Here is an 11,228-nt window from a genome sequence, read left to right as displayed (position 1 = left end):
ACCCCAGGGTCTCAAACTGGGGATTTCCCCACCGGCTGCATTTTCACCCGCCCAGTGTTTGCAAGTTTTAAACATTTTTAAAAAGAGTTGCCGTCATTCAAAACTTGGTTGATTTTTATATACACAGGTATGGTTCTGGGCTCTCCTGTGACAATGCACAGAGCGATGGAGCCTGCCATGCTTAGCACTATTTAAAGATCGGAGCAGAAGGAAAGTCCACCGGGAGCAACTGAGAGAACCCTTCAGCAGCCCATGGCATAGGACGTTTAGCTTTCACTCCTTCCCAAGTAAATCCTTTACTAAATATTTGAGTTTGTGTGTTGTTTCTAAATCTCTTCACTGGGGAGGATGGGGGGTGGAGAGGGAGGTTCAAGAGGGAGGGGATATATGTATACATACAGCTGATCCACTTTGTTGTTCAGCAGAAATTGACACAACACTGTGATGCCACTATACTCCAATTTTTAAAAATGAATTAAAAATAATAACAAATGTAAAAATAAAATCAGAAGAAAAAAAGCAAAACTAAATAAATCTCTTCATCAATTCTTTCAACACCCCAGATCAGGTTTAATTATCTCCAAGAAGTTGTTATTAAGCTCTTTTTAATGGCTTCAACTTTGTATCAGCATACCACATTTATACACTTTGTACATAGACAGAGAGCGTAGCACCCATTTTCACAACGCAACATACACAGAAGGAAGAAAGTACCTGTTTGTTGTTGATGACGATGATGACGGTGATGAAGAAATAAACTGCTGCTAGCAACAGTCAAAAAATGTACATGGCTTTTTGTAAGAATATACGTATGTACATACATTATGAGTTCCTATACATGTATAGTATATATACATGATATACATGTGGATTTTCTTGGAAGTCCAGAGTCTTGGCTATAGTGAGTCTGTTTCCCACTGGGTGGGGACAATTAGCCCAGTTCCTAAAAGCGTCTGAGTCTGAGGTGCTCCCACCTGCCTCTGCCTTTGAGTCTCTGCTTTATGGAGAGGGGTATATTAGACTCACATTTGTGTCTAGATTCAGTGTTAGGCTTTTGGAAGAAGTATCCAAGGCCCTGTCAGCCCTGGGGACCTAGGAGCCAGAGTCTTAGGCTCTGTACATAGAAATCTACTAATTAAGAGGCATCAGAGCCCCTTGGCTGGTCCCAGCTCCTGCAGCCTCTTGTGCCCACTCACCTGGCAGGTGGGAGTATCTAATTTGGTGAGGGAAACACTCATCTAGCTGGTGGGGGGGAAGCACTCACCTGGTGGGCTGGAAGACCCCTCCACTCTCGTCCAGGAAAAGCGGCACTGTGACCTGCAGGGCATTCTGGAGCGGGGCTTTCCCGGCTTCAGCCGCTGAGGGGCCAGAGCAGGGTGAGGTCAGGCCGTCCTCAGGAGCCGCCAAGAGAGACCGCACCGCCCACCATCTGCCCCACACCTTGGGCGAGGAGAACTCAGAGATTGGAAGGGGCGGGCTTGTCCACAGGCGCACAGGGGGCCACCTGGGGGGCACAACCCCACCAGGCCCTACCAGACATGTCTTTCCTCTTTGCCCTTCCAAATCCCACGTATCTACTCTCTCCTCAAAACCAGTAACACCCTTTGCCCTTTTGCAAGGCCTCGATCAGTTCCCACCTCCTTGGGAGCTTCTGCAAGGCCCCAGGCAGAAGGAGCAGTTCCCAGCCCTGCGGGGAGAGGGTGGAAGCAGTCTCTCTTGCAGGCTGAGGGCTCAGGAGCCCCTCAAAATCTAGGTGCAAATCCACCTCTGCTACTCACTACCTGTGCGGCTTCCCCGTGCCTCAGTTTCCCTGCAAATCAATCTACAATGCTTAGAACGGTAGCTGTCAGCTTTCTCAGGATCTGGCACCTCCCCGCCCCCTGCACTTTCTCCAGAGCTTGACTTGGGCAACTGTGATGTATGCTGGAGTCACCATGGATCTGTTGCCAGCCTAGGTCACCGCTCCCCATATCCTTTCTTTAGCCCTACCAGGTACCTACTGGGAGCCCATAACACTGAGTATCTAGGGAACCGGCTGCTCAGCTTTTATCTCAGGCACCAGTCAAGAGCTATATTGGCCCAAGACACACACGGAAGTGCACTAGACTCCTGAAGAGGACAGTTTCTTAACTCCATTGGCAGCCAGCAAGTTTTCCTTGGCACCTAGCAAGTTCCAGGGTTTGACATCACACTATGAATTGCTACTTCCAAGTCCCTGAAGGATTGCTGTTGTGGTTCAATCGCTTAGTCGTGTCCGACTCTTTGCGACCCCATGGTCTGCAGCACGCCAGGCTACCCCGTCCTTCACTATCTCCCGGAGCTTGCTCAGATTCATGTCCATTGAGTTGGTGAGGTCATCCAACCATTTCATCTTCTGCTGCCGCCTTCTCTTTTTGCCTTCAATCTTTCCCAGGGTCTTTTCTAGAGAGTGCATCCCCAGTGAAACACCCCTGTGACCCTTGCAACAACAGGGAGCCAATGCTCTGCCATCTCCATTAAGATCTCTGGATCTCTGCCCTCATGATGGGATGGTTCTTCTTGGACCTTCATCTCAGCCTTAGGGGTACTGGTATTCCCTTATATCTATTACTCTTGTGTTCTTTGTTCACTGACTCAAGGGACATGAGTTTGAGCAAGCTCTGGGAGATGGTGAAGGACAGGGAAGTCTGGCATGCTGCAGTCCATGGAGTTGCCAAGAGTCTGACACGACTGAGCGACTGAACAACAACAGCTTGTGTTCTTTAAATTCTTCTTAACTCTTACTAGCCAACTCCCTGTTACTCCAGTTTGCTCTCAATATAGATTAAACTTTCCTTGTTCAAATCACACACTCAAAAACAACAACAACAAAAAAAATGCCTGTCACATGGGGTCCTTGGAAAGACCCACTCAGTTCACAATAAATATTAGCTCACGTGGCTATTTGTAATTATAATGGCTAGCACTCCTATCATGCTCCCTTTGTCCCAGGCATTGTTCTGAGTGCTTTCGCTTTCCTCAAAATTCTGTGATGTCAGTGCGATATTATACCCAGTTTACCAAGAGGTTGAGGACCCAGGCAAGAAGAAGCTGGATCTGGGTCAAGATACCCAGCCCTCAAGGCCCTGGACTTTCTCCCACACCTGGGCTGCTGGGCTGACAGAGGTGCTAATTTAACAGTCAAACCTGAGTAGAATTAAAAGGAGAGGTTGGGGTGCAGCAAGGATGCATCAGAGGAGGAGCCCAGTCTGAACTTCCCTCTGAATTGGCAGAGGACCTGGGGAGCCCCTGTGTCCCTCGAGGCCTCGGTTTCCACAGACCCTGGAGCATAAAGGTGCTCCCGAGGCCCCTCTCCAGCCTGACTGCGGCTGAACTGGACTCACACCCGGGCTTCTGGACTCCGTCCACAGTGCTGCCCTGATGTGGGCTTGAACCCTGGGGCTTGCAAGAGGGGATGGGGAGGATGTCGCAGTATTATGAAAAAGCCTCCAGCCTTGCCATGCAGGAGGTGTGTAGCAGTGTGTTCTTGGCTATTTGTTTCCACCGAGAACGAACAGGCAGCTGCAGCTGGGAGGGCTGTCTGGGGACAAAGGAGGCTCACACAGCATGGGGAGGGGAGCGGGCCTGCGGTCATCCTCATGCCACTCTGACACGGATCACTGACCACTTTCACTGTCTGCCCATCTGTCCGGATACAATGTTCCGGAAAGCTTCATGCGCCCCAGGGGGGACCCTGCTGCTTCCCTGAGCTACCTGCCTCCACAACCATTTGTGTTCCAGAATCCTTGAAAGTCCCCTTCACTGTCGGACCTGAGTTCCTCATGTTGTTATCTGAGTGTGGTCTGGCCTTGGGGTAAAGAGCTTCTGATCTTTCACCTGTGACCTCTCACCAACCTTGGTGGGATCCCAAAAGCCTCCCCAGGGGCAGTTGCAGGGCAGTTTTTGTCTCACCCTGGCCTGGATGTCCTTATTTTGGCCCCCTCTCCAGGATCACATGGGACTTGGAAGGAGGGAACAGAGACATGGGGTAGACGCCTTGCCAAAAAGGGCCCAGAGAGCGGCTGCTGCTTCTCCCTGGGAGCCCAGCAGGGAGGGCCCAGCTCCTGGACATTCCCGAGTGCAATGCTAGGTGTGCGTCTCCCCAGCACACGTGTGCACACAGCCCCCCACACACATCCCAGGATGCAGGCCCACAGAGCTACACACCCCGAGGCGTGTGCCGTGGCCTTGCGCACGTACCAGTGGTTAGGCACCCTCCCGACCCTCAAGTATGCAGGTGGGCACATCATATCTCCATGGATTTTCAAACTCATACCAGACACATATAAGCAAAAGGAGCCATTCAAACTGACCCATCCTCACATCGCTTGGGCACGGCAGCCACGTGCACGCGGGCATGGCATGTACCTCCGCTCATGCAGCCACTGAATAAACATTTGTTGAGCAGCGCTTTCTGGGGCCCAGGGACACAATGGCAGAAGAGAAATCCAGGTCCCCATGGGGTTTGAGTTCATAGATACACAGGTACATTTAGGATTGTACACACACCTACAGGCATGGACGCCCAAGCTCACCCTCTCGCACACACACATGGCCAACAGCCTGACAGCACACCTCTTACCATAGCTCAGCACTTCCTTGTTGAGTCTGAACACGGTGCCTGGCCTGGAGGCACTGACCACGGGCAGCAGCATCAGTGCCAGCAGCAGGCCCAGCCCACACGCCCCAGGCATGGTGGCCCTGGCCCCTTCCCCCCAGGATCTGTGGGCTGGAGTGGGGACAAGCATCAGGGAACTGGTCCAGAATGGCCCCACCCGGGGTGGCTAACCCCATCCCAACCTGAAGGTCGCAAACCGTGAGCGGCGATCCCAGCCCTGCCCATGACCCCTCACCCCAGCACATTAGGTTTTGCATCTCTGCTCTGAGAAGAATCCCCATCCCAGCCTGCTTCTTCAGCAACCATGGTGGCATCTGGTCTGGACATGGTCCCAAGCCCCAGAGAAGACATGGCCTTGCCTAGGACCATGCAGCAAATTGGGAGCAGGTGCAGGACCCAAGTTGTGCCAGAGGAGGATGGGGGGATGCCCAGATGGGGAGACTGAGGGCAGCGTCCCGTCCCCAGGAGGGAGCCTAGGCCCAGTGCCCCAAGGCCAGCGCTGTGTTGCCTGATGCCAGGGATCCAGCCTGGCCTTGTGTCCGAAGCCTCCAGGGAAGGATCCGGGGTGCTTCCCATCCTCCTCTTATCCTGTGCCAGGTGAAGAAATGTCCTAAGCATAGGCCTCTCACACGGTCCCCAGCCCCTCCCCACTCAGCCCAGCTCAGCGGACTTAGGGAGGAGGAGTCAGGTGGGACCAGGGTGGGGGGCTGCTGCTCAGATAGACAACTAAGGCCCAATGAGGTGGCACTTGTCCAGGGTCCCATAGCAAGATAAGGGATGGACCCTTCTGCAAAAGGCTTTTGGAAGTAGCATCCCCATTGAACAGATGGAAAAATCGAGGCTCCTCCCTGGAAGAGCACCAGCCCCATCTCTGTTCCTACCTCAGGCGGTTCCCAGGGCAGATAGACTCTCAGCCCCAGCCAAGCCCTCTGCAGCTCCAAGCAGATGTGGAAACTGCTTTATGAGGCTCCCCAGTGCACAGGGTCCACCAGGGAACGACCCAGGGAGGGGCAGGTTTGCTTGTGGTTGCAAGTGTTTTCCCTGCAAACACGACCTTTGCCAAAGTATCTCACCCTACGTGTGCAGGGGGGTTGCCACGTAGCAAGCTTGCTGCCAGCTGCTGTTAGACCCTGGGGCTGGGCAGCTTTGGAACCTCAAAGACCAGCAGACTTATAGAAGGATGTCTGCCCCAGGAGGCAGGCCCAGGAGGAAGGAGGTGCCCAGAATCAAGGAGATAATCACTTATAGGTGGAATCTAAAATAAATAAACTTTTATTTCCAATATTCTGGGAGGTGGGTCATAGAGGATCCTGCTGTGATGTATGTTGGAGAGTGTTTTGCCTATGTTCTCCTCTAGGAGTTTTATAGTTTCTGGTCTTACGTTTAGATCTTTAATCCATTTTTAGTTTATTTTTGTGTATGGTGTTAGAAAGTGCTCTAGTTTCATTCTTTCACAAGTGGTTGACCAGTTTTCCCAGCACCACTTGTTAAAGAGATTGTCTTTAATCCATTGTATATTCTTGCCTCCTTTGTCAAAGATAAGGTGTCCATATGTGCATGGATTTATCTCTGGGCTTGCTATTTTGTTCCATTGATCTATATTTCTGTCTTTGTGCCAGTACCATACTGTCTTGATGACTGTGGCTTTGTAGTAGGGCCTGAAGTCAGGTAGGTTGATTCCTCCAGTTCCATTCTTCTTTCTCAAGATAGCTTTGGCTATTCGAGGTTTTTTGTATTTCCATACAAATTGTGAAATTATTTGTTCTAGCTCTGTGAAGAATACCATTGGTAGCTTGATAGGGATTGCATTGAATCTATAAATTGCTTTGGGTAGTATACTCATTTTCACTATATTGATTCTTCCAATCCATGAACATGGTATATTTCTCCATCTATTAGTGTCCTCTTTGATTTCTTTCACCAGTGTTTTATAGTTTTCTATATATATGTCTTTAGTTTCTTTAGGTAGATATATTCCTAAGTATTTTATTCTTTCCATTGCAATGGTGAATGGAATTATTTCCTTAATTTCTCTTTCTGTTTTCTCATTATTAGTGTATAGGAATGCAAGGGATTTCTGTGTGTTGATTTTATTTTTTTTTTTCATGTACACATCATTTGCAGCAAAGCAAAATTTATTTCCCAGCAACATGCAAGACTGAGGGAAGGGAAATTCAGAAGTTTCTTGCAAACAAGGGAGAATCACCAGGGGCAGTAGTACCCATTATTAGTAGTTTAAAGTATTTAAGGTGGAGTTTCTGTTTTCATTATGTAGAGCGTTGACTTTTTATTTTATTTTATTTTAAAAATATGGAACGCTTCACGAATTTGCGTGTCATCCTTGCGCAGGGGCCATGTTAATCTTCTCTGTATCATTCCAATTTTAGTGTATGTGCTGCCGAAGCAAGCACTGTGTGTTGATTTTATATCCTGCAACTTTACTATAATCATTGATTAGTTCTAGTAATTTTCTGGTAGAGTCTTTAGGGTTTTCTATGTAAAGGATCATGTCATATGCAAACAGTGAGAGTTAAAAGCAAAAATAAACAAATGGGACTTAATTAAACTTAAAAGCTTCTGCACAACAAAGGAAACTATAAGCAAGGTGAAAAGACAGCCTTCAGAATGGGAGAAAATAATAGCAAATGAAGCAACTGACAAACAACTAATCTCAAAAATACACAAGCAACTCCTACAGCACAATTCCAGAAAAATAAATGACCCAATCAAAAAATGGGCCAAAGAACTAAATAGACATTTCTCCAAAGAAGACATACAGATGGCTAACAAACACATGAAAAGATGCTCAACATCACTCATTATCAGAGAAATGCAAATCAAAACCACTATAAGGTACCATTTCACGCCAGTCAGAATGTCTGCGATCCAAAAGTCTACAAGCAATAAATGCTGGAGAGGGTGTGGAGAAAAGGGAACCCTTTTACACTGTTTGTGGGAATGCAAACTAGTACAGCCACTATGGAGAACAGTGTGGAGATTCCTTAAAAAACTGGAAATAGAACTGCCTTATGATCCAGCAATCCCACTGCTGGGCATACACACTGAGGAAACCAGAATTGAAAGAGACACGTGTACCCCAATGTTCATTGCAGCACTGTTTATAATAGCCAGGACATGGAAGCAACCTAGATGTCCATCAGCAGATGAATGGATAAGAAAGCTGTGGTACATATACACAATGGAGTATTACTCAGACATTAAAAAGAATACATTTGAATCAGTTCTAATGAGGTGGATGAAACTGGAGCCTATTATACAGAGTGAAGTAAGCCAGAAAGAAAAACACCAATACAGTATACTAACGCATATATATGGAATTTAGAAAGATGGTAACAATAACCCTGTATATGAACCAGCAAAAGAGACACTGATGTATAGAACAGTCTTTTGGACTCTGTGGGAGAGGGAGAGGGTGGGATGATTTGGGAGAATGGCATTGAAATACGTATAATATCATATACAGAACGACTCACCAGTCCAGGTTCGATGCACGGTACTGGATGCTTGGGGCTGGTGCACTGGGACAACCCAGAGGGATGGTATGGGGAGGGAGGAGAGAGGAGGGTTCAGGATGGGGAACACATGTATACCTGTGGCAGATTCATTTCGATGTTTGGCAAAACAATATTGTAAAGTTTAAAAATAAAATAAAATTTAAAAAAATAATAAAATAAAATAAATAAACTTATCTATGAAGCAGAAACAGACTCACAGAGGGAACAGACTTGTGGTTGCCAAGGCAGTAGGGAGGGAAGGAGGGACTGGGAGTTTGGGGTTGGTAGATGCAAACTAGTACATTTAGAATGGACAAGCAACAAGGTTCTAATGTACAGCACTGGGAACCACCTTCCCCATCCTGTGATAAACCATAATGGGAAAGAATATTTACAAAGAATGTATAATATGTCAGTCCCAATCTCCGATTCTCCCCTCCCCGTTATGTCCACACGTTCGTTCTCTACATCTGTGTCTCTATTCCTGCCTTGGAGACAGATTCATCTGTACCATTTTTCTAGATTCCACATATATGCATTAATATATGATATTTGTTTTTCTTTTTCTAACTTACTTCACTCTGTATGACAGATTGAGTGGGAAGCTGCTATAAAGTTCTGTGATGATCTGGGGGTGGGGGGGAGCTGAGGTGGTGGGGTGGGAGGCAGTTCCAAGAGGGAAGGGATATATGCATATATATAGCTGATTCACTTCATCGTACAGTGGAAACTAACATCACATCATAAAGCAATTATATTCCAATAAAAAAAAGAATGTTTATATTGAGGCTTTCCTGATGGCTCAGACAGTGAAGAATCTGCCTGCAGTGCAGGAGACCCAGGTTTGATCCCTGGATCAAGACGATCCCCTGGAGGAGGAAATGAAAACCCACTCCAGTATTCTTGCCTGGGAAATCCCATGGGACAGAGGAGCCTGGCAGGCTACAGACCATGGGGTCACAAAGAGTCAGACACAATTGAGCAACTAACACACACACATATTTCAGGAGCACACACATATGTGTATAACTGAGTAAGTTTGCTGTACGGCAGAAATTGTCACAACATGGTAAGCCAACTACGTTTCAATAAAAAGATACAAACAGAAGCAAAGACGTAGGTCAGGAGGATGGCTGACCTCCCGCCTGTACCTCCACGTGGAAACACGGCTCTTCTAGTAGGAGCAGGAGGCGATCTGAGTCCCATCCCCATCATCAGCTGAGCCCCGTTCCTGGTCACATACTTCCCCCTCATCATACATGGAGCCAAAACTCAAAAGGCAGCAGAGAAAAGGGTGTGGAGGACCCAGTCCTGCTACTTAACACTCAGCTTCTCTCCAAAGGTGCATCCCACTCATGGAGGACTGAGCCCGTCAGCAGTGTCCACATTACAAACTACAGCGTCCACCTTGGCTGTACGGGCCCCGAAGACCTGAGTGCTCCTGAAGGGGTTTGTCTATACGTGCGTGTCTCAGGGGTATATGTGTGCTTATATGTGTGCGTGTTTGTGTGTGTAGTCATGCATACACACTGCACTAGGTCATAATTACTGATGTCAGAGGCAAGTGTGTGTTTGTGTGTGGGTGTGCACATGAAGCGAGGGTGTTGCCATCTTGGTTTGTGGTGTCACTTGCCTGTTAATATGAACCTACATGAGTGCAGGTGTGGGGAGTTCTGTGTCCAATATGTTTAAGTAGACTTAGTATAGTGAGTGTGTCTGTGAGGCTGAACATGTATGTGTAGGTAGATCTGGTGGTCTGTGTCCTGACATTAGGGGTGTGCATATGTGTTTGTGTGTCCATGCATGTGTGCACAGGAGGTGATGGCAGAACTACAGGGAAGTCTCTTCCGTTCCTCTGCATGGCTCTCCTGGGGTATAGGCACAAAGGGCCCAGGGCCTTCCCCAACTCCAGAGTTCTCCATGGTTCCCACTGACTCCACACCAGCCCTTATTTCAGGCCCAGAGGCCAGGCCTACCTGTACTGGGTCCTCCCCTAGGGTCCACAGAGCAGACAGGAAGTGTAGAAACTATCAGGCCCTTCCCTCAGAGGCCAGAGTTCCCCTGGACCAGTCCTGCCTTTGAGCCCATGCTCCCCCGCCTCATTCTTGAGGCACAAAGGAATGAGAGGAGCTGGCTGCATGCTCCCTAACATCCTTCTCCTGGCCCCCACTTACCCACTAATGCATAAGACCAGCCCTCCTGGTCCTCACAGGAGCTGAGCCAGAGATCAGATTCAGTGGACAATGGCACAAATATTGACCAAAGCCACTCTCAGTGTTTGCTCTCCTCATGAACACTTCCTCTTCCTCCACATTTCAAGCACCAGGGGGCATTGGGTGACGGCCAGTAGACGCAAAGGAGGGGGGTTCTCACCAGCCCCTCCTCCCTGCAGTGCCACTCTGTGAGCACCCACTACATGGAGGCTGGTCTGCAGCCACATCGCCCTCCACCCCAGGGATAAAAGCTGGTTCTGCTCACACCTGTGCTTAATAAATACTGGTGTTTCATAAAAACTTGTTCAATGGATAAAGAATGTACCATTGAATGGCCCCTGTAATAATGACTGGCAGCATTTCAGAGCCGCTCCTTCACTGAATATTCTTCTGGGCACTGTCTTAGCTTCCTATCACTGCTATAACAAATTACCACCAACTTAGTGACTGGCAAACACAAATTTATTATCTTAACCACTTTGGATGTCGGAAGTCCAAGATGGATCTCCCTGGGCTAAAATCAAGGTACTGGCAGGACTTTGTTCCCTTCTAGAAACTATAGAAGAGAATCCACTTCCTGGCCTTCATTCCTTGGCTCATGATCCCTTCTTCCATCTTCAGAACCAATAAATTAGGATCATTATGCTGCCATCTCTCTCCTGGTCTGCCTCCTTCTTACACTTTTAAGGACCTCTATCATTAAGGGCCCACCTGGGCCCACCTGGATAATCTAGCATATTCTCTGATTTCAAGGTCAGCTGATTAGCAACCTCAATCTCATTTGCAAGTGTTAGTTCCCCTTTGTTACGTTATCTGATGTGAAGAACTGACTCATTGGAAAACAGCCTGATACTGGGAAAGATT

General features: G+C 48.0%; 1 protein-coding gene and 1 non-coding gene across 2 annotated transcripts in view; both read right to left on the bottom strand.

Moving 5' to 3' along the window:
• The window catches only part of BPIFB2 (BPI fold containing family B member 2), a 19,513-nt gene extending 13,889 nt beyond the window's left edge, over window positions 1–5,624 (bottom strand). The window contains exons 1-3 of the mRNA XM_061437271.1: window positions 5,518–5,624; window positions 4,601–4,747; window positions 1,265–1,358 (exon numbers count right to left, since the gene is read on the bottom strand). Of these exons, the coding sequence (XP_061293255.1) occupies window positions 1,265–1,358; window positions 4,601–4,712 (206 nt within the window). The 5' untranslated portion in view covers window positions 4,713–4,747; window positions 5,518–5,624. The remainder of the gene's footprint in view (window positions 1–1,264; window positions 1,359–4,600; window positions 4,748–5,517) is intronic.
• Window positions 5,625–6,940: 1,316 nt separating this feature from the next.
• On the bottom strand, window positions 6,941–7,047 carry LOC133259960 (U6 spliceosomal RNA). Its single transcript, XR_009740624.1, has one exon. It is a non-coding gene; the product is annotated as a U6 spliceosomal RNA (small nuclear RNA).
• Window positions 7,048–11,228: the final 4,181 nt, after the last annotated feature.

Source organism: Bos javanicus, chromosome 13 (genome assembly GCF_032452875.1).
Source record: "Bos javanicus breed banteng chromosome 13, ARS-OSU_banteng_1.0, whole genome shotgun sequence".
Taxonomy (NCBI): Eukaryota; Metazoa; Chordata; class Mammalia; order Artiodactyla; family Bovidae; genus Bos; species Bos javanicus.
Note: the sequence above shows the minus strand (reverse complement) of the source record. Positions and strands in the feature narration are given on the sequence as shown.